The 26,946-nt window shown below is 35.3% G+C and overlaps 2 protein-coding genes across 4 annotated transcripts in view; one reads left to right on the top strand and one right to left on the bottom strand.

The window, feature by feature from the left end:
• The window catches only part of LOC128995640 (small subunit processome component 20 homolog), a 37,153-nt gene extending 29,681 nt beyond the window's left edge, over nt 1–7,472 (top strand). Inside the window, exons 30-37 of the mRNA XM_054420656.1 lie at nt 404–646; nt 1,174–1,323; nt 1,651–1,833; nt 3,158–3,449; nt 3,982–4,226; nt 5,271–5,420; nt 6,259–6,531; nt 7,271–7,472. Of these exons, the coding sequence (XP_054276631.1) occupies nt 404–646; nt 1,174–1,323; nt 1,651–1,833; nt 3,158–3,449; nt 3,982–4,226; nt 5,271–5,420; nt 6,259–6,531; nt 7,271–7,420 (1,686 nt within the window). The 3' untranslated portion in view covers nt 7,421–7,472. The remainder of the gene's footprint in view (nt 1–403; nt 647–1,173; nt 1,324–1,650; nt 1,834–3,157; nt 3,450–3,981; nt 4,227–5,270; nt 5,421–6,258; nt 6,532–7,270) is intronic.
• A 792-nt stretch (nt 7,473–8,264) lies between these two features.
• LOC128994948 (longitudinals lacking protein, isoforms H/M/V-like) lies at nt 8,265–23,441 on the bottom strand. 3 transcript variants are annotated; one of them, XM_054419798.1, is made up of 6 exons: nt 23,350–23,441; nt 16,031–16,201; nt 13,176–13,316; nt 10,308–10,979; nt 9,899–9,947; nt 8,265–9,505 (listed from the first exon to the last, which is right to left on the bottom strand). In XM_054419798.1, exons 2-6 carry the CDS (start codon nt 16,199–16,201, stop codon nt 9,240–9,242), a joined length of 1,299 nt encoding a protein of 432 aa, XP_054275773.1. In that variant the 5' UTR covers nt 23,350–23,441; the 3' UTR covers nt 8,265–9,239. The 3 variants fall into 3 exon arrangements, with proteins under 3 accessions (XP_054275773.1, XP_054275775.1, XP_054275774.1); XM_054419800.1 differs by having other exon boundaries at nt 23,275–23,403; XM_054419799.1 differs by lacking the exon at nt 23,350–23,441 and adding an exon at nt 23,090–23,139.
• Nucleotides 23,442–26,946: the final 3,505 nt, after the last annotated feature.

The following is a 26,946-nucleotide window of genomic DNA, read 5'->3' as shown; positions in this document are numbered from 1 at the left end:
TATTGAAAAACCACTAGGATCCTGGGTTTCTTTCGAGGTCAAGCCAGATTATGGTTGGTTAATAATGTCAAGTTCATCGTGGATAATATTAATACTCTAGATTCAAAGGTTGAAATACTATTTGCAAATTGTCTAGAGATAAGAACACTTAATAGGCCTAGTTCAAACTGTCATTCAAATTTATGACATTTTTATCTTGCTCAGGGGATTCTATTTCATACTTGAGTCAACATGGAGCTAACTTTAGAAGCTTTGAATTAAGAATTTAAATAGTTAGGTTGTAATTGTTGCAACTTGACAAAATTGTTAAATACTTAGTAGGCAAAAAATTTTTTTTGTGATTTCATAATTTTACATGTACACATGAATCCCATTCAAGTTCAAAATAACCAAAATGCTTCAGGTTGTGGCAGTTATAGTCAGAGATGTTAAGCACCATCAACTTTCACCTCAGCAACAGAGGACGTTACTGCTGTACTGTGAACAAGACATCCACGACTACTCTCGTCAAACTATCGCGTTTTCTCTTTTAAAAGCCATCTTGGGCCGAAAACTTCGGCTCCCTGAACTAAATTCAGTGATGGAAAAGGTGGCCAAAATCAGCATAACAGCGGACATCGAACATATTCGCCTACAAGCTAGACAGGTGTGCCAAATCAATCTAAATGTCTAAAAACATTATGGTTCCCTACAAATTAACATATGGATTTTCCTAAAGGAATATCTCAAATAAAGAAAAAGTTCTTGTCAAAAAAAATTTTACTTAGATAGGATTAGAACCATCAAGTCACAGCATTATCACATATCTAAAACTGTTGATTGGTGGGAATCAAACTTCCACCATCCAGACAGAAGTCGTGTGCTCTAACAACGAAAAACAAAACTAGCTAGTCCACATTAGTGATAATGATTCTAGTTTATGCAGTAAAATCACTCGTATGAGTTGCAATAATGTTTTCACTATAGGAGAATCTCTATTCTATCCAGTACTTGTATGGAATTTAAAAGAGAACAGTACTTTCTCCATATACTGTGTATAGGGGGAGAAAGTAAAAAAATGGGTTGTCAAATTTAATAATTTTGATAATTTTTGTTGAAAATCATTATTTTACAGCAGAACGATCTATGGTTAGAAGTCACCTCAACCTTTGTCTATTTTATCACTCTTTTTAGGTTTTCCATCAGTATCTTATGGAATACGCTCTGGGGAAGAAATTTGAAAAACATCTGACATGGTATTTGCAACAGTTGGAGTATGAACTTCAACCAGGAAGAGAAAGTGCTTTGGAAATGATCAAAACTCTTATAATTACCTTACCTGCAGTGAGTAAATTAATCTTGGAACCAGTAATTTAATAAAATTATGATTACCCTATAAATGTCATTAATATTATCAAGATATGTTTTATTGCCATTAATTATAATTCAGGACATGAATTAATATCAAAGGTATTCTCAATTTTGTCTTTGCATCATGTGCCCCAATGAAGCTAAACAAATGGATTTATTTATTAATTGGGCTGGGTGAGCGATAATATCATACCGCCAAATCTATATTAGTCATTATTTAAATTTCCAAGTAAAAACAAAATCACAACTCATTTTTATTCTTTTCCAACACAGTTTTTTTCACACCAGTTTATTTTCCAGGATATTTTGAAGGAACAGAGTGGGTTTATTTTTGTGACCGTGGCTGCAAGACTAGTCAATGATGATGTGCCAGTGTGTCGCAAGATGGCCGCAGACATTGTCACACTTTTGCTCGAGAAGGTCAATAACAACGTGAGGGAAAGCTTGTTTGATATCGTACTTCTGTGGATGCAAGATAAAAAGGTACATGATTTAGTTGGTTTTAAAACCCCCATGTGAGTATGATCAAAATAGACAAAAAGAATTAAATATAGATCGTCAGCTGTACTGCGGTTACCATAGGTTCTGGCACACACCGCTGGGAGCGCCATGTAGTTACGGCCTATGCTCTACGTAACTACATGGCGCTCTCAGCAGTGTGCGCCAGAACCTATGGTAACCATGGTAACAACTGCACGACTGAAAGTCTATTTTTAATTATTCTTTTTGTCTATGGTATGATCAGATGGTAGATGTTTATTTTAGTCTTGTTCAACTAACTGATTACAGTCTTTGGACATTTATGTCACTTTCAAAGTCCAGCCAAATAATAAGAAAATTTATGGGTAAGACAAATCACTTTGTTTTCAGCAGCAAGCTGCTGGATTATTGAATTATATGTTTATTAAAACATAAAAATACTAAGATACAGTTGTGGTAATAGATGTAGGTGTAGACTTCAGTGGTGCCAACTGTTGACATATTAAGTTGGATAATTTCCTAGCTGTCTAATGCCATTTTGTAAATAGGGGATCGTACATTTGACATAAGTGTCCTTACGAATTACACACTCATTGCACACTTGCAGTGGCCTGTTCATTAAATGAATAAAAACTAATCATACATAAGAATTACTTAAAAATTTGTCTTTGTAAAGTATTTATTGTCAATTTCATCGTACAAACAAAATTGTAGACCATCTAGAAGTTAACATATATTTAGACTGGGACCATGACGTCATCCTGTAATCCAGCTACTTTGAGGTCACGAATTGTGGATATTTAGGATATTTAGGCATGATCTGTGGATGTGATACTCCCTGGTGTGGATTAAAGTCTGCGCTATAGTTCGGCCGCTTAGAAAACGACCTGCGCGCTAATGCTAAACCAATGCTGGAGGAGGTCGCTTTCTAAGCGGCCGAACTATAGTGAGTACTACGACTATCCGCAGTACTATCCTGATAGTTAGACCAATTTGTAAATTACAAGGCAAAAGTGGTTCAGATTCCACTATAAACTGTAGGTCCCTTAGTTGCAATTGGCTGTAAGGGCTAATAAGTAACAGTACTGCTAAGGAACGTGTCGGCCTTAGTCAGTAACATCAAGACTACAAGATCGCGCCTCTCATCCTACATTCATCTCCATTCATACTTGGCTTCAAATACCTACCTTTTTATGCGTATGGTCGCCATTTCAGTTCAAAGTAAAGTATTAAAAGAATAGAATACTGATAAAATATTTTACATAATCTATTTTTTCATTTTTAAACATGTTCTTTGAATTTTCATTTCACGAAAAATCTTTTTTAGCTGCTACATCGCCGACTCGCAGTTCAGCTTTGTGGGCTTTTCGCATCACAGGAGAAAAGTGGCTTTGACCAACGAATTGATAAAGTTCTTCCTCTCATAGTGGAGCTGATGAAAGTTGAAATCAAGGAATTCAAACCTCACGCAAAAACAGATGTTGAAAAATTTAATATCAAAGAACAGCTGAAGGACCATCACTTGTACCAATTGTTGCATTTGATTGTAAAACTAAGTTCTTTATGTCCTTCCATGTTGACTGATCAGACTAATATGAAAAATACTCAAATTTTAGCAGGTAACAAATTAATTTTTACATAAAATTAGAAAATTAGGATAAAAAGTTATAACTTGTAACTTAGAAGAATGTGTAATAGTTTTGCGTTCAGACTATTGTTGTTGAATGCTTACTAAACATCTATTATTCCTCACAATATCAAGTATTTCTTTTCACACTGAATTATGGATGAATTTTTATGCAACAATGTATTGATCCAATATTATTATTATTGATCAAAATAACTCATCATACTCATGTGTACTTAAAAAAAATATTTTGGCCTAACTCTAAATCATGCCATTAAATGCCTTTTGAATAGAAGCAACTTGTTCATTTTATCTAAACGAATACTAGCAAACACTTCCGCAGCATCGTGATAATTTTGCTACAGTTCTTGGTAAGCTTAAGCATTTTTTCCACAATAAATTTTTGCCCAACTTAAGACTTTGTAGCAACCTTATTTAAATTCATGAATTGCATAACAGCCAAGTCACAATACTGAATACTGTGGTATTGTGTTGCGAGACATAATTGCTCTCCTATGTTGCAGAAGGTGCACAGACGCTGCTGGCCTATCCTCACGAGTGGGTGAGACTGGCGGCATCTCAGTTCATAGGCAAGGTGTTGAGTGTGATGACACCTACCCAGGTGGCCGAGCTGGCCAACTCTCCGCAGCAAGAGAGAGGGTTCGGCTACCTTCGCTGTGACACACGCAACACTCTCAAGAGTCTCATACTGGACCTCTGCTCTCAGTTCACTCCTGGCATTGAGCTCAACGAGAAACTGCTCATGCAGGTCATTACACTGTCTATTGATAGAACTAGACATCCCAATTCTGTCTTAGTTGTTGACAGTTTTAGAATAGACATTTTTAGCACAAAACCTGTATAAGACGAATGCGACCTCTATAAGACGTATTTCTCATGATCTTAACCTCCATAGTACGTAGTTTTCAAAACAAACAGAAGTTTGTCTCAACATGAAACCCCCACCCATCCCTCTTCCTTCCTCAGTCATTGTTTGGCAGGTGCCTGTGCACTGTGCAGTGTCCAGTAACCATTCCCTTGTGTTTTCCCTTGTTTTAGAGTTGTGCGTATCTTAAGTGTAAAGTAATGGCAGGGAAAAAGTAAAAAACAGCGCTAACAGTAGAGGTTAAGCGTAATGTTTTGAAGCATATGGAAGAAAACCCAATGAAGAAGAAAATCACCATCGCTTAGGAGTTTAACATCTCTCCTACAATGATTGAAAAAATTATACATTTAAAAATAGCTTTAGTAGCGGTAACAATGATTCAGAGTTTGCCCATAAAAATCTTATTTCATAGACGTTATATCAGAACGAGGAGAAATCTCTATAAGACGAATAACAGCAGTATTAAACCTCGAAAAAACAAAACTCTTTATTAAGAATACCTCGATAATACAAATTTTTCCCCCACCCCTTGGAATTTGTCTTATAGAAGGTTGACTGTACCTCATCTTAATCATGGTATGAGATCTGTGTCATCATCTGCTCCATTACATTCCGTTGGCCGAGCCTACCCATTTGTGCCCCACAGTAAACAGTCCCAATTGACCAGCTATTTCCCAACTGATTTAGATTTTTAATAAGGCTTCAGTTTTACCAGGTTCCAGTTTAACAAAATGTTTTAATATGGGATTAAATATACCTACTGGTGCATCTTTTATGTCTCATTGTCTATTATAATAACAATTAACAAAAACTAACAGAGGAAATTTTATTTTATTTTTAGACTACCCAGTTCATGCAACTACTGTATATTCTTTGTTGCCTTGTCTCATCACTCCTTCAATTTCAACGTTTTCCTTTTATTTGTAGACAATGAAGAATTTGATTTTTCTGGCTGAAGTGGTCCAACATGTTCACAATGACAATGCAGCTCAACCCTTAACATTGCAGTGGCTTGTACGAAGAATCAGGAAAGTCATACACTCAGAGGTTGTTCATGCACCGAACTTCACAATTCTGGTAAGTTATTTCATTTGTACGTACACAAATTATAGATTTGTATTTTTCTGTTGTTTTGCATAAATGTAAGGTTGTACAAGTCTAATGTCATTTTTATATTTAGGTGTATATCATGATATTTTTGACCTTAAAAACTTTCTATATTTTAATAATCTTGTTGAATTAGTGCTAGGATTTAGTTCGTGCCTTTTAGATTGTTATATATACCTTAGTATGGTCGCCATTTCATTAAAAAGTATTCATAAGAATGATATACAACCCTTTAAGGCAGAATTTTGTTATGCCTGCTCGGCATAAGTGTTAGTGCTGGTCATGATTTAATAATCAAAATAGAATTCAAAAATAAAAGTACCATGGAATTATCAATGCTTTACCATCAGATCAGGGGTAAAACAAATTTTTTTTAAGAATGTTGCTTTTTAATTTTCTTAATTTAATTTGAATTACTTGTATACGACAAAAGTTTGCATGTAAAACCGAACTTTGTACCTGATGTACGCTGGATAAATAAAGACGTTATTTATCTACTTTTCGCTACACTACAACGACTAATTATTTTGTTGAACATTACAAAACTAATAGCATTTTTCAGGTTCTAGTGTCAATAACATTTAATATTGCCTTTGGTTGAAAAGTTTTGGTTGTTGAAAACTAGAACATCAAATTCCAAAAAAGATAGTAAACGTTACTTTCGCATAGTAAACATTCTTTTGCCGTGGTAAACAATGTAATGAAGAATTTTCGTAGGTGATAAACATGTAACGAAAACAAGTCATTTCAACGTAGTGTTGCAAAAAAGTAGTTTTTATAGTATTAAGTTTAATTTTGCAATGTTCAGCGCACCATGTGCTACAATTGGCTGGCAGCGTTGGTGGTCAAGTTGGCCTCTGATGCTTGGAAACCTCACCTGCCTCTGATAATGTCACCCATCGTACGAGAGCTGCACATCCCTGACGAGGAGGACAAGAAGTCTCTGAAAGAGGCAGCAAAGGAAACCGCCAACATTGTGAAGAAAAAAGTCGGATCTGAGGAATACAACAGACTTCTTAACTCATTGACGACAAAACTGCAAATTCAAAAGGCAGAACGAAAGAAGGAAAGAGCTCAACTGGTAATGACTTCTAAAATTATTTTCTTATCAGTCTTTTAATTGTAGAAACATCAATCAAAATTCAAGCTAAACCCAGATTGTAACTCAAGTTATCACTGCTCCGTGTTTTGGTGGGATGATGCTCTAATGCGGTGGAGCTAGTAGTAATGCTTATAAAGGGCAATTTTAATGTTGTGACTCTAAATCATTTCTGGTATGTAAGGCACATTGCTAATGGCTGATTTAGGCTCTTACCACACTTGAACTTCCTGGTGTTGGAAACTACTATAAACAGTTCAAACTAAGATAATAACTAGCAGACTAAAGTGTTTCAAGGATAATTTGATGAGACAGTGCATTTATATCAGTTGGAATTGAAGCCTGTTTGATACTACAAACCTGGAAACCTTATCCCCCATAATGATTGTTTATCGTGTATCATTTAGCCGTGAACCCCTGTAATGATGGAGAAATGCTTTTAGTCTTCAACTATCATTCAAAAAATAATTAATTCTCCATAAGTTGTATGTATAATACTACACATTTGATACATTACTTGCTTAAAAGGACAAGGATAGTTTGCCACTGAGCATGCATTTTAAGTATTTTCTAGAGTTTGTCCTATAAACCACCAAAATATGTTATTCTAAAACACTTAATCAAGCAATTTAAATACCACCATTGTGGCGTCTCAAGAATCATATTAAGACTCCAGGTTTTCTTCAAACAGTGTAAGTGTTAATGTTTACCTCTGTAATAGGCTGTCCGTGAACCTGAAAAAGCTGCCAAACGGAAAATCAGCAAACAATTGAAGAAGAAGGAGCAAAAGAAACGCAAGATAGAAGGGGCTAAAAAGGGAAAACTAAAAAGAAAACCAAAACTTAAAACGAATGGTTTTGACAGCCCATGATGTTATATTTGTGTAAATCTTACAACTGATGTAATGTATGTAAATATTTCTGTACATAAATATTTTTATCAATTTACAGTCTGTTTTTCCTCTCTAAAACCTTGCATTTCACAAATACATTTATATTCCTAAACCTTAGACGAGTTACTTTGAACCTTCAGTGAGTGTTGATGGAGTTTAGGCTATAAAATATACACACACTCCAAAAATTATGAATAAACTGTATTGATCCATGTAATATCACAAACATTTTGTGAAACTTATCTATTGAAAATGTACAAAAACTTAACTTTAAACAATAACAACTAGTATAAACGATAACAAATAAGTAGAGTATAACTTATACTATTACAATACTGAACTCAATACTATTTTAATTGCAAAAAACATTAATGATAATACAATTCCACTCTTCAATAAGCTGATTGTGAAATATAGTAAATGTATACATTTAGTATTAGCAAAATGTCTGAAGAAAAATACAAATTAAATGGATTTACTGAAATTAGATACATATGAAAATTCATTGAAAACGCTTTTTGAACAAGTTATAACTAGCTAAAAAAGGTACCGTACTATAAATTGAAAGGCACTTTCTTTGTACCGTTATAATTAGGGCTTACTGCATTCTGGAAATAACCGAAAAAGCAATAAATTAAATTAAACCATCAAGATAATATTGTTTCTTTAAAAAGGTCTTAAATACAAAAACTAACTTTAAACAATAACAACTAGTATAAAAGATAACAAATATGAAGAGTATAACTTATACTATTACAATACTGAACTCAATACTATTTTAATTGCAACAAATATTAATGATAATACAATTCCACTCTTCAACAAGCTGATTGTGAAATATAGTAATGTCTGAAGAAAAATACAAATTACATATATTGTATTTACTGAAATTAGATACATATGAAAATTCATTGAAAACACTTTTTGAACAAGTTATAACTAGCTAGAAAAGGTACCGTACTATAAATTGAAAGGCACTTTCTTTGTACCTTTATAAATAGGGCTTACTGCATTCTGGAAATAACCGAAAAAGCAAAAAATTAAATTAAACCATCAAGATAATATTGTTTCTTTAAAAAAAGTCTTGAATATTTGTAATCTTACAAGTCTAACCTATGCAGTAACATTAAAAATATTACTCAGCACAAAAAATTATTTGATCAAAGTAAGACAACTGAATGCGGTATTTAAAAGAGCAACCCAAAATGTTGTGTAGTGTGTATGAACAATCAACTCATATGTTCAAAGCTATGGTAGGCTAACAACTTTTATGGGTCAAATTACCTCTGAATAATATAAATTATTTTGTAGCAGTTTTTCGAAGTGCTAACTAAACCTATATATTTTATACTGTGTGTCTACTTTTCTCAGTAGGTACCGGTAGATCCGTAATGCACTACAATAGTACAATAGCAAACAATGAATCAGCATACCAAAAACAGCCTCTCTTTGAACTATTGTAATATTTACTTTTTTATTTAATAATTAACTTTATACGAGTGACAGTTGACCAAACTTTTTTCAGAATGTATACACCTAATTTAAAATGTATGAGCCTAATTTAGGAATTAGGCTAGGCTCATGACTTAAGACAACAAATGTGACTTTTCTGAAAAATACTTCATCCTGGACACCATCTCAAGTTCCAAAATAATCAAGTTTTCACTAAATCCTAAAAGTTTCACTAGCAAATCTATGAACAAGAAGCTCATAAAACAAAAACGTCCTCTTGAAGTAACAGTTTTGCAAACTTAATAATATTGTAAAAAACAATTCTGAGATTTCTAGGTTTGGGCACTTACGAAGAATCTGAATCCCAGTTGTAGTAATCCAGCTCTCCAGCTTGTTTCCTCCGTAACCCTTCAGGTTGAGGTCTTTTCGGTGGGTATCCTCGCTTTTTGTATTCCAACCACAAAGTACGGTTGTTAACTTTGAACGTTTTAGCTGCCTTACAGAATCCCAATTCTCCACATCTCACTGCTTCCAAGGCCAGGCGGAAGTCTGTACTATGCTGTATGGAACTGTCCCGTCTTATAATACGTCTCGGTCTCGGTCTAAGGGTCGCTGAGAAATCATATACATTTTCAGATATTCTTCCTTACAGGTTAGTATCACATCTGATGTTGACAAGTTAGTTTTAAGATTTTAGGTCATAACAATTCAATAAATTTCTGCCAGATTTAACTGAACAATGTAAGTTCGGATACTTGTTACAGCTATAAATTCTTAAATTACTGGTAAAATTATATTAATTTGAATATCAAAAGTCAAAAGTAAATGAACTGCATAGGGCTACTTTACATTCCAATATTGACCTTAGTAGAATCAATGTTTTTGCAGTTACCGTTGGATTATGTTAAAAAAATTCTCCTACATGCACTACATAATACACATAGGTTTTTCTTCCAACTAGTTGCTGGATCAAGGGATTGTGCACATTAAGCTTGTAAAACTTACCTTCATTTTCTGAAGTCCTTTGAATTGGAATCTCACCAGTCATCTGAAGCTAAGAAAAATTGAATTAGACCTATATTAACTTGTATTAGAAATAGTTATTTGTGCAACTAGTGAGCCAAGTGGAGAGAAAAACTTTGGCACACAAGACTTGCCAAATGTGTCAATGTTTATCGAGAAAACAAGTATACTATTTACCTGCAGTTATAAGTTCTTGGGATATTTTACCTGGTACCGGTACACTTATTTTCTGTATTTATTTTCATTTATTTTTTTGTATTTTATCGTTAATAGTTTTATTTAAGTCACTGCAAATTTTAAACACATTTTTGGTAATGTACATTAAGGATGGGCAGAGACATGCATTACACTTATTACTTAACTTATTAAATATAAGTTTAAAGTGACTTACCACCACAGCGGCATGCTTGATTGATTCAACCAGTTCACGGTTAAACATTGCAGCTCTCACAACTTTACGTCTGATGTAGTCCCTTTTGGGTAGATTTTTCATAGACTCTGTATCTGAGTCAGGAGGGAACTTGTTCTTCTGAATTTTTTTATATTCTTCCATGAAATAAACATCACTCTCGTTTCCAGAGCTATCACCTTCACAATCCATCAAATCTGGTTCATCAACATTCGTGGAACTATCTTTTTCAGAGTTTATGTTTATTGAATTCATTGGCTGATTTTCATTCAAAGATTCTTTTTCATTCTCCATGACAATAATTGGTACTAAGACGTTCATTGCTTCGGGTTCATTATCACTTGCAGGATTATTGTTTCTTTTGTCCGTGATCATACTTTGAGACTTGCTGTTCAAGGTGGACTGCTCTCTCTGTGAACTTTTAGATTCTTGGTCACTCTTGCTTTTGAGATCATTATTTGAATCAGAAACACCAGTTTTATTTGACCCATTCTCTTTTGATGAATTACTCTCTTTCTCCATAGTACTTCTTTGAGACATGACAGTAGTAACTGCTTGCCTTTTGTTCATTTCTTTTTCAGAATGCTGACCACACCTTTTCTTAATTTTCTTAACTGCATAAATGAGACTTGTAACATGTAGTGTTTCAGCAACCTAATGGGTAGAAAACAAAAAAGTTACCAGTATGCAATTTTCATACATGTTTAAATTCTATCAAAATAAACAATAATGCTTCTTCCCAAGTTCTCAAAAACCTTAACCTCAGTTCCAGATAAAAGCTTGTTTAATATAAAAACACCGAGGAAAAGCTATATACATTAAGGAAAATAACAACTTGACTCATAGTCATAACTCGTTTTAATAAATTTATTCCTGCTATTGAAATCAGTGAAAGGCTATTTTAAATAATCTGACACAATCAACTATAAAAACAATGAAGAGTATATTGCACTTACTGGACTTTATTATATAAATGGGTACAAAACAATATACAGGGTGCCCTGGAACTCTCTATCAATATTTTACGGCATTGTTCGGTAGTAAGAAACATATCTTAATATCATATTTAAACTGTCCAGAAGTCCTCAGTTACTCACACAGCCGGCATGTTGTTTTTTTCACTTAATTATTGTTTTTTAAAAAGTGGTTAAAAGATACAAAATTTAATAAACTAGTTTACCTTGTCAAGATTCTTGCCAGATTCTTGAAATGTGTAGATATCTTGCTCGATATACATTTCGCTACATGTGTAGCATCGTCAGGAGCACAGTTTGTCACATTAGGCTATTTAACACAAACACTATTTACAAATATTTACATTTTCGGTCGGATGACGATTTACGGTAAAGTCATAGGAACACAGCGCGCGAACGCGTGCGCGGACCGGAGGCACTACATGTGTTACTATTTGACTGACAACTGGCTTTGGCAACCACAACGTAAACTAGTTTATTAATCATTCGTTCTTGAAGCTGGAATAATACACAACAAAATTTAAACTTTGCACTAACATTTATGACAACTAGACAAAGCTACAAAAAAATTATAAACATTTTTCAAATTCATAAAACGGTAAAAAAATAATCATAATAATAACATTTATTTAATACATAAATAATTTTACATAAAAATAATTTATAAAAATCTACGGTTTTTGAGTTATTTAAGAAACAGCCACCATTTTGTTTCTTGAGTTTGAAAGTTTTTCATAATTTTTTAACAGCTTTGTTTAGTTGTCATTAATGTTTGTGCAAAGTTTCTTTTTGTATCTTTAACCACTTTTTAGGGAAAAATAAGTGAACAAACATAATGGCGGTTGTGTGAGTATCTAAGGACTTTCAGACAATTTAAATATGATATTTTGATATGTTTCTTACTCAGGAACAATGCCCTAAAATATTGGTAGAGAGTTCCAAGACACTCTGTATTTACACTGTCTAATATTTTTTTTTAAGTTAACTCAACATATTTTTACAGTTCACTTTTAAGTGAGCTCTTTACACAGAGAATTATTGAGAATACGAATAACAACAAATCAAGGAACCTACATGCAGAGAAATCACAAAGCATGAACAAGTACCTAATGCTATGTTTTTAAAATTCATAATTAATTGCGAAGTAGGCTATAACTTTTAATTTTAGGTTATGAACTTTTCCTGCATCAATTTTTTCTACTACACTACGTTTTGGGACGTACGGAAAATCTTCCTGTTTTCAAGTGACTATTAATCTACACAAGGTTACCAATCCAACCTAACCTACTTCAAGTTTTCTCTCGACATTGATTACATTTGATAACCTAAAAAACAGTAGACAAAAACATAATGAAACTAAAAAAGACTGACTTACTTTAGGTAAATTAGGCTATATAGGGTGGTTAGGTAAATTTAGATTAATAGTTAGGCATACTCTCTTGAAAACAAGAGGAGTTTCTTATACCTGCTGAAACGTAGTGTAGTCAAAGCAATTGGGAAAAGCCCACAAACTTGAAATTTTCAATTCTCTTCATTGAAAAAAGAAAAAGAAAAACGCTCAATGCTCCTGTTGAGTGGAATGGGACTTTGATTATTTGGAAAAGAAGGTCGTGTAATACATGCAAGTTAAGCCTATGTTTTTTTTTATTATTTTTTTTTTAGAAAAATTATGATTTTGGTGGATATAATGTGATAATGATATTGATGAATAGCTATCTAGTGTGATTACAAATAGTTATTAAGCATTTGAATTAACAAAATTGATTTTAACCAAGGAAATTGCTTCACAATAGTATGACAATGTTAATCCTAGCCTTACTACGAGTTCAGAAAATTATTCATAAGCATCAACAGATTAAATAAATTCATACTTTACCTCCAATACATCAGGTATTTGTTTGTTATGTAAGATGAGTTTACCATGATACATGAAATCAACAATCATCTTCAAAACTGGGAACTTAACATCACTTAGAATGACAAATGGATCTTGGCATGGATTTTCAGATAGAATTGTCTGAAACATTACAAGGAATATTAATGTTAACACATCAAATAATGACTAAATCGTCTGGATCAAGTGATCAAGATAAGGAGTTTTCGACTTTCGGGAAACGGACACTCTGCCAACGCTGCTTCCTATTGTTTGTTGTAGAGAATAGGATTTAGGAAGCAAGTACCTGACCTCAGCTTGTGCTTTACCCAATAAATCCAATAATCCCCCAGAAATACTCCTGGGGTGGTAGAAACGCCGGGACAATAACATTGGAGCCAAACCTTCTAAGAATATTACTATTTATTACTATGACTAGAAGACTACTCCAATCTTAAGCATTCACGACTCAGGAAGTGACAACGGGTTGAGAATATCCGCCCAAGTAAACCTTGTTTTGTTTCAAGATTAAAAAAATATACAAATGACTACATAAGCAAATTTTGTTACATTTTATACTTATTTATTTTAATACAATATTTGATAGTGATTTTCTAAGAAAAAAACTAATGTTAATAACTAACCGTACTTGGAGAAGTACAAAATTTTAATCATGCTTCTTCACAACGATGCACTGGGATAGATGTGATAAAAAAACCTGTCGTAAAACAATTATCAAACTCAATTTATTATAAAACACAAGTGAACTATCCTTGAGTGGGGCTTAAAAAAAATAGTCAGGGCTTTAAGTCGAGGACATCAACTACTGTAAATTATTTAAATATTAATATTCGTTAGTTCATGAATAGGCTCAACATAGTTCTGATTGGTTAAAATGCCAATGTTTTGATATTAATTATTTGTTGTGTTTATCTTTGCTGTAATTGAAGCTTGCTGTGTTGCACACAATTTATTACCCATACCATAGATAAAATATACTCCCTTAAGCTACGTTTCCATTACTACAAGTCGCACGCACAAGTCGCGGCACATGTCGAAGCCATGTCGCGGCACATTTAGCACGTAGTTTATCATGCTGTTTCCATTCCAGGCACAAGTTTCGCAACTACAACTGGCAGACACGGTAGTTGCTCTGTTATTGTCATGTAGTGAGGTTCGGTGGCTGATTTTTTGTGTCCTACAAATCGCCATGAATGACATAACAGCCTCTACTTTTTAATATATGGCTGATGCATACAATGAAGTTAGAAGAATAAGACGAAAACGACCTAGACGGTGGATAAGAAGTTTTGTTGTTGCTAAAATACCATTGGAAGGCGCATTTAATTCATTGACAAGAGATTTGCGCGTACTAAGTGGCTTCAAAAGTTTCCTCCAACAAACTCAACGAAATCTGAGGTTATAATTACCTGTCATCTATGAGCATGCGGGAGTTCAGAGGACCTGCGCATGCGCGAGTTGCAGCCCGGCCGTTTCCATTCCAACTGAGCACATGTGCCCGCGACTCGGGCACATGTTTTGTCGCGCAGTCGGCAGGCACAAATTTGTGCCGGACACTTGTGCCAGGCTATTTCCATTCCTACAAATTCGGAGATTTGCAGCGGGCACATGTGCCCGGCACAAATTTGTAGGAATGGAAACGTAGCTTTAGTAGATTTGTCATCCTTATGGAACAGCTGAAGCCAATTTTATTGTTAGTTCTGTACGTCCAACTTCTCCTAGTTATATAACCAAATAGTAAAGCACAAATCATTAAAATAACCCTAAAATAATAGAAACAAAATTTTGTCTATTCCAGCGATCAGTGTGGACGTACGTGAACTAGACATGAAAAACAAGCTTCAAAATTTACAATGCATCCCACTGTAAATTTTGAAGCTTGTGTCTACTTGAAGGAGTCTACTTGTGTTGCTAATAATTAAATTAATTATATTTTATTTTCCAGAATTAAAAAGTTATATTACTATTTTCTTCTTTATGTTTCAATATTTGTCTATGCCGTACTTCCCTCTTACCAACATTTTACAACTAGTGCACCTGTTGCTCGAATTCGAGCAATTGCAAACTATCACAGGCGTTATTTCAAAACGAATAACAGTCATAATTTACGATGACTAAAAAGAGTCAACTTAAAGATAATGTAATCAATCACTCCACTCCAGTTATCGAAACTGAAAACAAACTCACTCCGAAAACTAACGCTCTTGTGTGTATTATGTGTTAACCATGAATAGCTGTAATTAATACAAATTATTCGTCTGTTTAAGTAAACAAAATATTTTCTTCATAAGAAATACATTGGGATTTTGATGGCCTGAGGGGCGAAGCCCAAGGACTTTTATTGTAGGAATTGGTGAAAGGGGGCGTCTCCACAAAAAATACTTAATTTTGACACATTGTTTCACATTTATAATTTCTATATAGCCTACTATGGTGTATTATTTATTAATATTAATTACAGTAGCCCTACACGTGAACAATATCAAATATAAATCTATACAAAAAATTGAACGAATAGTGTTTTTGGCCTCTCGGTACATTAAAATGAAAAAGTATATTGGTCCCGGCTTCAGGTCTTACCGTGCCACCTACGGTAATAGCTACTTCCCGATAGGGAAATTCGTTAAAACTGATGTCAGATTAAGGTATATGTCTGCTATTTGATTAGATTAACACTAACTAACAACCAACACTAATTAACAACCAAACACACAGAAACTTGGAAGTTAATTATAATTTTGTTCTATTAGGCTACTCTCTATTGTCTAAAGGATATTTTCATAACATTTTCAAAAGCATATTCGTACAGGTACTGTTTAGCTGCACATTTTACAAACCTTGAAGAAGGGACTGCATGAAGAGAGAACTGCTCTATGAGCTCTGATAATTTTGCCATCGGCAGAAAGAGTAAGGTCTGTTAATGTATCACTATCCAAAGAAATTTTAAGAAAGGAAGTAACTGATGCATCATGCTCCTTCCATTGTATAGATATCATTGAGTTACTCATCTGAAACAAAAAATTTAAAAAATTATGTTTTATTAGTCTTAAAGTTAGTAAAATTGTGACCGTTGAAATATTATTTAAAGCCCCACCACTCACGATAGAATTTTTTTATAAGTATAGTATAGAGTTGAGGCTGCTCTAATCTCTTTGAGAATTACAAGATGGGACACCCATCTTTGGGCAATGCGGTAAATAGCTCCAACTCTTTCCCGGCACAGTCCATCCAATATTCATTGGTCAACGCAAAGACAACAAGTATACAAGTAAGTAAGAACAGTTTGCATATGTAGTCTGTAAACTGACTTTTTAAAGTGTGAAGCATCTTGAACAATGGTAACAAACAAATCTAAAAACACTGAAAACAATTTGCAAACATTGTTTTTGATATAGGTCTTTCAATTGTTTAGCATCCACACCACACCAGAATTAGACCTGTAATCCATACTCTGTCCGTGCTTCTAGCGATGCGGAGAAAAAAACGCAATTTGGCTTGTGCATGTTATTTTTCAATCAAGTGTATACTCTTACAAAGTAGAAATTAAGTGGATGAGGAAGTTGGGCTACAATGCTACGGCCGAAACCTACTTTCAGACCTCAGATTTTTTAATGAACAAGTTTTTTTTAGACCTAAGTTACTCACATGACCGGAGATATTTAAAAAAAATTTCTCAAAAGCGCCTAACTACCAATTGGTTAAACAGACACTATAATATAATTACAGAGCTTTAGTTTCAACCAACGATTTAACTTGCAGTGGCATTGTGGTTCTTAGCAAGACGTGATTACTATGCACAAAGATCCGAGTATTGCTCAGAAAGGCTCAACTCCAAAATACGTGGCTCTGAAACACATATTTGGGGTAGTGCACAATCCTTCAGAGCAGTGCTTGAGTGGTGCACTCTTTTTGGAGTTGTTATGCCTTTCCGAGAAGTTTCCTGGAGTCAGGAACTTTCTTTTATGGACAGTTATTTTCAGAGTAATGCCGACACTGATAACACAAACGGACAGTGGGGCCAGAGTGGTTTAGAACCGGTTTCCTACGGGCTTCAATACTACCCCCAGGCTTCACCAGGAAACGCACGAGCTCTTTAGCCAGAATCGGTGAGGGAGGGGTAAACCTAGTCCTGGGAGATCTTGAGAGAGAGACCGTTCACAATTTGCTATTGTTTAAACACTTTTCCAAACAAACTCTGGTTTTGGTTAACAGAAAGTTGCATAACAGAAAAAATAAATTGATTTAGCCCTAGATTTGGCGGTCATTTTACTCACCAGTAGCGGGTATACTTTGGCCCTTTTGTAGTGGTACCATATATTTTGCCACAGAACAGTTATTTGTGAAATATAAGTACACACATATATATATTTTCTGTTTCAGTGATAAATGTAGAGTATGATGATATGAAAATAATTGTTCCTAGCAATGGGTTCAGGCGTAGTAGCAAAATGTTTGCAAATTTTCAGATTAGGCAAGTTAGAAATTTCAAAAGCAACCCACAAGAAAACCACAAAATAATTTTTTTCATATTTGTTCTAAATGTAAAGGTTGTGTGAAATATGATTCCCAATGTACCGGTAGATGTTTTTGAAATACTCATAAAAATGAAATTATTTTTAATATCTACATTTTTTTAATTAGCCTACAAAATTGTTGTTGTCATAGCCCTATATATAAGAAATAAATTGAATACAACAGTAAATATACATGATACAGAATAGGCTAATAGAAAAAAAATTCTTTCTGAAAATTTATAGTTATGTTAAGTTGAATTATAAAGTTTCTGAGTAATTGACGCCAGAATGTAAAATTTTGAATTTTTTTACAAAAACACAATTTTTAAGGCATTTTTAAAACTAAGTTACATAAAATTTGTTCAACTAACCTCAGATTCGGAGTTATATAAATTGTAGGGAATGTATTGTAGTTTCAGAATTTGTAATAATATTGTAAACAATTGTCGACTCGCCAAAAACAGGTGTTTTGGTGGCCAGGTGATGAAAACTTTCCACCGCCAAAATATATTATGAACTCTCTATTGTTACAACCTATGTTTCTTGCTACATAACACTCGCTCAATTATGTTTTATAAATGAAAATGAATCCTCAGAATCTCATCTTCTTTCTAATGGTGGTGTAAAAATGTTTTCATATTTTAATAATAGTAAAACATGACCAGTGCCACCAGGACCCCCAATTCTCTGTGGTCCCTACGAGACCAACAACACATCTACCGGTATTATACATATCTTACAATAAGTATACACTAAATGTGGTTAATGTCGGAAAAACCCCTAGTCTAAAACTGTAGGTCTAAGTTAAACATCAATAATTTATAATAAAATGTGTCCATAGACAAGGAAACTACAACAACTTACTTATTGCCTATTCTCTAAGAAGTTAACATGGGAATTTAAATTTAAATTTTTTAGAATTTTTTTCTGCAGCTATCAATTTTACAAAATTACTTCAATATTTTTAACTAGGTGGCGTTCGCAGAGGCATCCACAAAATTGAGCGGAGTCATCAATGGTTCATATTATATTGTTTTTGTCAGTCTGCAGTAAAAACAGTAGTTTTTAATGCATGCGTTGCGGGTCTAAAGTAGCATTTTTATTCTTTAGGGAGTAAAAATCGTTTTTAGCCTCTATGGAGTAAAAATCAGTTGTTGTCAACTCAGTTGTAAATTTCAATTGTAAACGATTGCATGTATCTAAAATATGTATCGATTCGAGCTTAGTAATCATTTTAACCTACAAAGTCTACAGTATCTTCCCATAGCATTTTGTATTGCACATACCGTACATTAATAAATTCCCACACTCAACATTGCTCACCTTTACTACTTCCTTCACCACCCCCTACGTCGTGGACCTGTTTCCCTCTCTTCCCATTGCATTTTAGGATTGCAGATACATCAATTGCATGTAATTGCCAAAGACGGTTCCCACACTCTGCACTGCTAGCCTTACTAATTGCTTCACCATTTCCTACGTCATAGACCTGTTTCCTTCCCTTCTCATAACATTAAGAATACAGATACATTTATCTAACTGCCCACACGGTTCCCCCACTCTGCACTGCCAACCTTTAATACTTCCTTCACCACGTCCTCCGTCGTGGGGCCTATTTCCTTGTCTTCTCATAGCATTTTAGGATTGAAGATACATTAATCTAACTGCCACAGACGATTCTCACACTATGCTCATACTTTACTATTTCCTAAGCCACTTCCTACGTCGTGGACCTGTTTTCATCACTTTCCATGTCATTTTAGTATTTTAGATACGTTAATCTAATTACCACAAACATTCCCCACACTCTGCACTGCTAGCCTTTACTACTTCTTTCACCATTTCCTATGTCGTGGGCATGCTTCCATCCCTTCTCATGGCATTTTAGCTTTGCAGATACATTAATCTAAATGCTACAAACGGTTTCCAGTTAACGGTACCTTAATCTAATCGTCATAAACATTTCCCACACTCCGGACAGCTCGCCTCGACTACTTCCTTCACCACTTCCTACGTCTCGGACCTGTTTTCCTCCCTTCCCATAGCATTTTAGGATTGCAGATCTCTTAATATACCCGTCATAAACAGTTCCCACACTCCGGACTGCTTGCCTTTACTACTTCCTTCACCACTTCCTACGTCACGGACCTGTTTCCCTCCCTTCCCATAGAATTTTAGGATTGCAGATACCTTAATCTAATCGTCATAAAAAGTTTCCATACTCCAGACTGCTCGCCTTTACTACTTCCTTCACTACCTCCTACGTCACGGACCTGTTTCCCTCTCTTTCCATAGCATTTTAGGATTGCAGATGCCTTGATCTAATCGTCATAAACAGTTCCCACACTCCAGATAGCTCGCCTTTACTACTTTCTTCACCACTTCCTACGTCACGGGACCTGTTTTCATCCCTTCCCATAGCATTTCAGGATTGCAGATGCCTTAATCTAATCGTCATAAACAGTTTCCACACTCCGGAAAGCTCGCCTTGACTACTTCCTTCACCACTTCCTACGTCGCGGACCTGGTTCCCTCCCTTCCCATAGCATTTTAGGATTGCAGATACCTTAATTTAATCGTCACAAACAGTTTCCACAGTCCAGTCCGAACTGCTTGCCTTTACTACTTCCTTCACCACTTCCTACAGTTACCCACCCCCCCTTCCCTGTTTCCCTCCCTTCCCATAGCATCATAGATTTGCAGATACCTTAATCTAATGGTCATATACAGATCCCACGCCCCGAACAGCTCGCCTTTACTACTTCCTTCACCACTCCCTACATCGCGGACCTGTTTCCTTCCTTTCCAATAGCATTTTAGGATTGCAGATGCCTCAATCTAATCGTCATAAACCTTTCCCACACTCCGGACAGCTCTCATTGACTACTTCCTTCACCACTTCCTACGTCGTGGACCTGTTTTCATCCCTTCCCATAGAATTTTAGGAATGCATATACCTTAATCTAATCGTCATAAACAGTTTCCACACTCCAGACTGCTAACCTTTACTACTTCCTTCACCACTTCCTACGTCACGGACCTCAAGCTAGTGTAGTCATTTGATTATATTTATGATCCATACCGTTTCTGTTCTAATATCTGTGGAATAATGCTATCTCTTTATTTACTGCATTCAAAAACAGCTGATCATATGTTTTTGTTTATGTGTCAAATACTGCTTCCATAAGGATTACATTGAATCTTTGAGACCCAGTGGGGCGGATTCCTGAGAGACTTTTTTAACGCCATATAGATGTTGGCACTCACCGATATGGTCTTTATCACCATGCAAAATTTGAAAACGATTGATTCAGCCGTCTAGGAGGAGTTTGCGTATTACGAAATGCATAAGAGTCAACGTATAAGAGCTTCGCTCGCTTCGCTCAATAATTTGTTTTTAAGCTCTACAAAGCATTTTAACAAAGAAATTGGAAAATTCTCTGTTTAGAGGGTCAAAAACAATACAAAACCTATTTTAACCTCAATCCAATGGTTCTATTAAGCTGGTTCTGGAACTTGTTTTAATACACTTGTTTGTTAAAAAACACTTATGTTTGAAACAAGTTTGTGCAAAATTTCACCAGTTACTGTGCTAACAGACACAAATGTGTATATACTTTCCTTGTTTCGTTATGAATTGAATGTTGCCAGATGAGTCATTCTTTTGCACATCAAATCGCCTTCAGGTAGGTTAGGCCAAGGTCAGGTCGCCTATTAATGATAACCCAACCTGACAAAACCGTAGCAGCGGGCTGTATACCTACAGTCAGTCAATTAACACATTCGCTGCTGACGACTCCGATCGGAGTCATGCCTTACTGGCACAGCGTACGTAGGACTCCGGTCGGAGTCACGGTGCTGTGTTATACAAGTTGGTCTACTGTGAGCTCCGCATTTATCGGGTATCAACAAAACTATGTCAGCATGTTGTGCTGGTCCTATATACTTTAATTTGGTGTAGGTTGGGTTTAGGTTGGTAGTGAAATTTCCCGTAAAAGTCTTGTTTTCAGGGATTTTCTCTCTTCGAGCCACATTACAAAGACATTGGCTACGGATCCAGGCAGTGCTGCTATCTGTGAGTTTTTCAGTGAACTACGACCACTCACGGGTTAACACAGCACCATTACCACTGCTATTTTGCCGCTGTCAAGCAGAAATATTTTGATGCTATTGCGTTTGCTGAATCACTGGCGCGCCGAGGCTCCGTCACATTTCCAACCGTCCCGCCAAAGGGATTCTCGCAGCGAATGTGTTAAAGTATGTTCTTTCCAATTATGTTGTTATTATTGGCCTCCGGTAAAAAATCTCTCAAAATAGGTTGCCTCCAAGTAATACCAAAGTAAGTTACCCTATTTTTTGGTGAGTTTAATGATAGGCCTATTTTATTACTTTTTAATTTTTCTTTGGTTGTCTAATAATTGTTGCATTGTTATTTAACCTAACTTATTTGTTGTTAGTTAGTAAGGCCTATGACTGTTTAGTTGATTCTTTACAAATGTTTCTAGACCTGTATAAATAAAAATAATTCAAAATAAAGCTGTCTGTAGAGAATCTCTTCATTGCGCTAACTTATTTCAAAGTTTTACCATGCATTTTGATACACTCTAAGTATTTTAACACCGCAGTCATCACCACAGACCAAGGTATACAAATTTGAATCTTACACATAGACCGGTTGTCACTTGGACCATGCACAACGCAGTTGTGCGACAGATATCTCTGTAGACCACAGCAGGGAATTTAGTGCCTTCAAATAGACCAAGCATTTTAATAACATTAGAACCCTGACGCAAATATGCGACGGCAGTCTATGGGTGGAAACCGGCCGTCGCATAGGCCTATGTGCGTCGCTGGTCCATGTGAATGAAAAATTTCGTACTAAGTTATTGCAGTAGGTAGTGAACGTGTTAAAGTCCAAGCAGAAGGCACAACTTGAAAAACTCAGTTATTCAAAGTTTTGTAGAAAACACTCAGTATTCGAGGGGAGAAATTCCTTCCTGTCATAACAGAAACTATTTGTATACTTATAGCATAGTAAGTTACCTAGTTTGTCTTAAAAACATGACAAGTTAACTTTTCACTTAAATAAATCTTGTAAGTTAAGTACATCTAATTATACGAAATAATTCAGAATCAAACCAAAATTAAAATGTTTTTTTATGTTAAAAGTAACTTAGGCCTGCGCAATAGGCTACATCTTCAGGCTTCTACTGTCTAAACAATGGACCATTTTCACTAGGTGCATGCGTTTAAGGGAGTCTTTTAGATGTGGTGTTATTTAAGTTAATGAGTGGTGGACGACCAATTGAACTTAGGGCCTATAAGATACAAATTGACAAACCAATACCTAGCCTTCAGTTCAAGGCAGTGAGAACCACTTACTTTCAAATAATTATAAGCTTAACACCAAATAACTCGCCACTTAAGACTCCTGTACCACTAAAACTAAATTAGAATCAAACTTAAATGGAAAATGTTCAGTAACGTTAGTATGGTGCAATCTTAGCTAATAAACACGCGTGTGAAAACTATAATCAACATGAACTTGTCTTGAAGCTCACACGTACCTACTGAGTACAAAAACAAAACAATGGAACCTACAACAGCCACAGTATAAAAATCATCAAAACAATACAACCTACCTCAAAAATAGAAAAATTGGACAATATTAACAAACAAAAACCGAGGACAAGGTACTAAAGTTAAATTACCACGGGGGCACGGAATACGGAATAGTGATGTGCGATACGTATCGTATCGTATCGGAATATCGCGATACGCGAGGGACGATACGATATTTCGATACGATATTTGAAAAACGATACGTATCGTATCGCCTAAAACGATATTTGTATTTATATCGGCACATAGAGCGATACGATTCATGTCAAAACGATATTTTTATGCTTTTTTGCGCAGGCCGAGCAAACTTCAAAATCTGTACTCTGTGGATGTGTAGTTTGAAATAGGAGTTTTTGACGTCTGTATTTTTGGTTTTTACTTGATAATGTACCAGTCCCATCCCAGTCCAGTCCATTTCCACTAGCGTGCTATCTAGCACTAGCAGTGCAGAGTGTGGGAACTGTCTGTGGCAATTACATTAATGTATCTCCAATCCTAAAATGCTATGGGAAGGATAGGGAAACAGGTCCAAGACGTAAGGAGTTGTAAAGGAAGTAGTAAAGGCGAGCAGTGTGGAGTGTGGAAATGGATTAATGTATCTGCAATACTAAAACTGTTTTCAGAGTAAACTAATGATTTTCCCCGAGCAAAGCTTGGTCCCCAGGTACTTATATACATTGCCGTTTCTAGGTTAGGTAGGGGAGGGGGGGAAACGATACGATACGTATCGTTTTTCGATATTTTTGACGATACGATTCGCGTATCGCGATACAGACGCCCGATTCGATACGGCGATACGATATTTTTTTCCGATGCGTATCGTATCGCTGTATCGCGATACGCGTCCGTATCGCCCATCACTAATACGGAATCACGTGTCTTTTTGTTTTGAATTTGTATGTAAACAAAGCATTAGATCCTCTCGATCCTCGCCTGGACAGTCCTCCTCAGTCCTCCTATCCAATCCAATCCAATGTGAGTGAATTTTGAATTGTGAAATGAGCTTGTGCTTGGTGCTGTGCTTGTAGGTTATCTGGCTGGAGATAGCAAAATGGCACTGGATTTCAAACATTAATTTTATCCATTTCATACTATGTATAGGGTAGGGGAGAAAGTACAAGTATTTATAATCTATAGTAAAAATGAGCCTTGGTTGGTAGTACCGTCGTAAGAAGTCAATTGCTTTTAGTTAAAAAAGTTAAGTTGCAATTTTTACCATGTTAACACGTTTTTAGCGAATTAATTTGAAGTATCTTAACAGGATGGTATTGGCATAGATAAAACATACTCCTGGACAGTCTATTTAGGGTAAGTCCGTGACGCTACCGACTGAGCCACCGACTCACTAATTAAAACAACATGTTGTAGGTTGTTATCAGTAAAATCATGTTTTGGTTAGTCTATGGTAAAATCTTAATACTGTACTGAAGATTATTATGTGATAGTTTACCACTGCAGACATCTTAAAAAGTTTTCCACATTGTAACAACAGCGTAACAAAAGAAGAGAGTCTTAACTCCTTTTGCCAAATTTATTTGTCCACGTTCACTTCAAACAGCATGCCATTGTAAAATAAATTATTTAAAAAAGCAGTTTTTGGCGAAAAACATTATGGAGGTTGTTCTAGAGGGAGTAATTTTTGAAGCTCATGGTTAAAGGACAGTTAGAAAGTAAATTAATGCAAAAGCAAAAGGCAATTAAAACACAAAATTATATCGGGGTATCGGTATTTTAAGCCAAGTATGAACGGAGATGAGTGTAGGATGAGTGGAACTGGAACGATCTTATTCTTGTAATACTTAATACTTTTCAATGAAATTGCGACCATACAAAGTAGGTATTTTAAGTCAAGTATGAATGGAGATGAGTGTATAGGATGAGTGGTGCGATCTTGTAGTTTTCTTAGTGGAGTGACTATAGGTCCGACATATTCCTTAGACATAGATGTTAATTAATAGCCCATACAGTCAATGGAAACTAATAAGGAACCTACACAGTCTATAGGGGAATCCGAAACACATTTACCCGACTGCCCTGTAACTAACGAATTGGTGTAAATATCAGGATGGCAATGCGGATAGTCATAGTACTATAAGAGTCATAGTACTATATTTTATAGTGCGGACGTAAATCCAACTACCCTAACCACACCAGGGAGTTTGAGAAGTATCTTATCCACAGTGCATGCCTATAAATATCCACAATTTGTGACCTCAATCACGAACACTGATGTGATTGTGTTCTATAAGAAAGAACACCTTAACCTTTGGCCAAGAGTATTTTTTTGTTTGATTTTCAAGTCCGGCTCCAGCTAAAGGGAGGGAGGGAGGAGAAATTTTAGTGCCGCAATGGAAGTGGCTGAGTTAGATGACAATTTAAGATGAGAATTGTGTTAATACGTAGTGAATAGGAATGTAGGTGAAGATTGATATTGGTGTAGGGTCATTTTCATTAGAGTCAAAGTTTCCAAAATGTATTTTGAGGGATTGAGGGAAGTGTAAACATTTGTGTTGAAGTAAAGTATTACCTGCAACATGTTCTTATTTTCATACCAAAGACCACCCTGGCTGCCCTCTTCTGGAGTCAGAAAAGGAAAGGTGCAATCTGCCAATGTATATTATTGTAATAATGGTGTTTCCGTATGAAATAAAATAAATAACATTCAAATTATAACTAGGTGTGTTATTGTATGGATATTCTTCGCATGTTGTATTAATCCAAATTTCAGATAACTAACCAACAAAAATGTATCGTAAATCTATCCATTGATACTGTAGGCTCATGGTTCTGTAATCTGTCCCTCCCCAGGAGGTCCCTCCTCCATCTCTTCTTGAAAAAGATTACTAACCCCTTTTGGGGTCGAGTTACGGCAAGGCTCGTGCACGGTAATGCATGGTGTGTGCTTTTTTTAACTGCTTTTAGCGAATTTCCCTATAGGGAAGTAGCTATTACCGTAGGTCTCATGGTAAGACCTAGGCCCGGGACCGATTTACTTTTTCATTTTGATGTCCCCAGAGGCCAAAAACACCATTCGTTTAAATTTATATATATATATATGTGTGTGTGTGTGTGTGTGTGTGTGTGTGTGTGTGTGTCCATCCGCACGATCACTTGAGTAATTTTTGTCAGATTTTGATAAAATTTGGTTTGAAGGTGTAAGGCGGGATAAACTCGAACGAGTTCGCGAACCAGCATGATCGGACTATTGGAACGGGGGTTTACGGGGGGTTTTATTGGGTAAAAATAGGTTTTTCCCATTTTTGACCCAAAAAAAATAAAATTTTGCAAAATCTTTTCAAACCATTTTGTAGAGCTTAAAAAAACAAATAATTTAGTATATTAAAGTGTTACTATGCGCCTAATGGTTACGGAGAAAATTCCAAAAAAATGTAAATTTTAAATTCCCATGTTATTCTTATGGAGAATGAGTAAACTGTTGTAGTTTGCTTGTTTATGAACATATTTTGATCAAATTTGGAAAATGTTTTTATTTCTTACTAACTATTAACATTTTACAAAAAAAGTTTTACCCTCCCTGATGCAGCAAACCTAAGAACCTGTTAAAATAATTCTATTTAAATAGGAAATAAATTTTAAATTTTTAAGTAGACATTTTA

This window comes from Macrosteles quadrilineatus, unplaced genomic scaffold (assembly GCF_028750875.1).
Source record: "Macrosteles quadrilineatus isolate MER2022 unplaced genomic scaffold, UCM_ALF_1.0 Scaffold_5__1_contigs__length_97177068, whole genome shotgun sequence".
Classification (NCBI taxonomy): Eukaryota; Metazoa; Arthropoda; class Insecta; order Hemiptera; family Cicadellidae; genus Macrosteles; species Macrosteles quadrilineatus.
This window is presented reverse-complemented; position numbering and strand designations above follow the sequence as displayed.

What these genes read in the sequence shown, in the direction of transcription:
- LOC128994948 (XM_054419798.1), bottom strand. Translation starts at nt 16,201, where the DNA reads ATGAGTAACTCAATGATATCTATACAATGGAAGGAGCATGATGCATCA. An exon ending in AAATACCTGATGTATTGGAG is followed by an intron (nt 10,980 to 13,175) that starts GTAAAGTATGAA and finishes TCTACCCATTAG; the next exon opens with GTTGCTGAAACACTACATGT. An exon ending in AAGGACTTCAGAAAATGAAG is followed by an intron (nt 9,506 to 9,898) that starts GTAAGTTTTACA and finishes ATGATTTCTCAG; the next exon opens with CGACCCTTAGACCGAGACCG.